Below are 1,717 nucleotides of genomic sequence, written 5' to 3'. Positions count from 1 at the left end.
ATAGATCACTGGAATAATAATTTGTAACACTGAATAAATTAACTTTTATGGTCTTCTTTTGAAAACGAATAAAGGTATTTTGAATCTTGAATCTTGACTTCCATAGATTTTTTAGTTCCTGTTAGATCTTGAATTCTACAGTCTTGCCATGTGACATAGATGCATTCTCTCGATATGTCAATGGTATTCTGACAAGCACTCCTTTGATGATGATGATAAAGTCATATACCATTTGCTTATCTTTTCTTTTAGGATCTTCCATTCCTATATTTAACATGATTCCTGAGTAGCATGATGGAGTTGGCTAATCAAACTCCTTCAACTCCCTCAAACTTCATCTTGAATGGCATTCCTGGAATGGAAGAGAGCCAACATTGGTTGACCTTTCCTTTTTGTTTGCTATATTTCATCTCGCTCATGGGCAATTGCACCATACTCTTCATCATCTGGACAGAGCGCAGCCTCCATACACCTATGTACTGTTTGTTGGCTATGCTTGCACTCACTGACCTTGGTGTGTCCCTGACCACACTTCCAACTGTCCTTGGCATCTTCTGTTTCCAAGCAACTGAAATCAGCATTATTGCCTGTTTCATTCAGATGTTCTTCATCCACTCTTTTCCAGAAATTGAATCAGGTGTGTTGTTAGCCATGGCCTTTGATCGATATGTGGCCATATGTAAGCCTCTGAGATACACTTCCATTCTAACTAACGCGGTAATAGCAAACATCAGTCTCATAATATGTACTCGGGGCATCTCTGTAGTGTTACCACTTCCCTTCCTCACAAGAAGATTCCCCTACTGCAAGTCACATATGCTGTCACACTCATATTGTTTACATCCGGATATAATTAAGCTTGCATGTGCAGATGTAAGGGTGAATAGTCTATATGGAATGGTCGCTGTCATCCTCACCTGGGGCGTGGATTCTGTCTTCATTTTATTTTCCTATATAATGATCTTGTGGGCTGTCCTGAATATTGCAACCAAAGATGCGCAGTTCAAGGCATTTAATACATGTAGCTCCCATATCTGTGCAGTGCTGATGTTTTATATTCCTCTTATTGGTATATCAGTGGTCCACAGGGTTGGACCGCACCACTCTGCTCTCTTTCCTATTCTGTTGGCCAATGTGTATCTGTTGGGGCCGCCTGTGGTAAACCCTGTTGTATACAGCATCAAAACTAAGCAGATCCGTGCACGGATAGTGAGGGCATTTCAAAAGCACAGAATGCGTTCAGAGGGCCATTCTTAGAGACTGCTCTTACTAGATAATATAGTTAGCTTAAGCTCTGTTGCCATAATCCCAATGCTAACCCTTAAATCAGTACTGAGAGTTGTCAGACCTGCATCAGTTATACTAGAGTTGTGTAAATGGCAGGGGTCCATTTCCACATGTCGTGTTTACTGAGCTGGGCACAAGGGGTTCAGGTGCTCATAAAGAAGTTACAACAACAGATGTTAGTCAGTTCAAAACTGATTCGTTTTTAGCAGTGCGTTCAGAATGGGGAGATACACCCTGCTTCCCCAACTATCAATCCAAGATTGAAAAATAAACAATTTACATTATTCGAAGCACACACAATTTGTAGCATAAAACAGTCCAATACACTTCAGAAGTGTCAAAAACACAATAATAGAGACTCTTTATCTTCTTGGGTATATATTTCATCCACTTCTTTTACTTCTTTTAGTCAACGAGTTTCGTCATTTTG

General features: G+C 40.1%; 1 protein-coding gene across 1 annotated transcript; it reads left to right on the top strand.

Annotated features, from left to right (window-relative positions):
- Positions 1-294: 294 nt before the first annotated feature.
- On the top strand, positions 295-1,257 carry LOC146806162 (olfactory receptor 51G2-like). The gene has a single exon (XM_085623875.1). It carries the CDS (start codon positions 295-297, stop codon positions 1,255-1,257), a length of 963 nt encoding a protein of 320 aa, XP_085480001.1.
- The last annotated feature ends 460 nt before the right edge of the window (positions 1,258-1,717 follow it).

This window comes from Triturus cristatus, chromosome 8 (genome assembly GCF_964204655.1).
Source record: "Triturus cristatus chromosome 8, aTriCri1.1, whole genome shotgun sequence".
Classification (NCBI taxonomy): Eukaryota; Metazoa; Chordata; class Amphibia; order Caudata; family Salamandridae; genus Triturus; species Triturus cristatus.
Note: the sequence above shows the minus strand (reverse complement) of the source record. Positions and strands in the feature narration are given on the sequence as shown.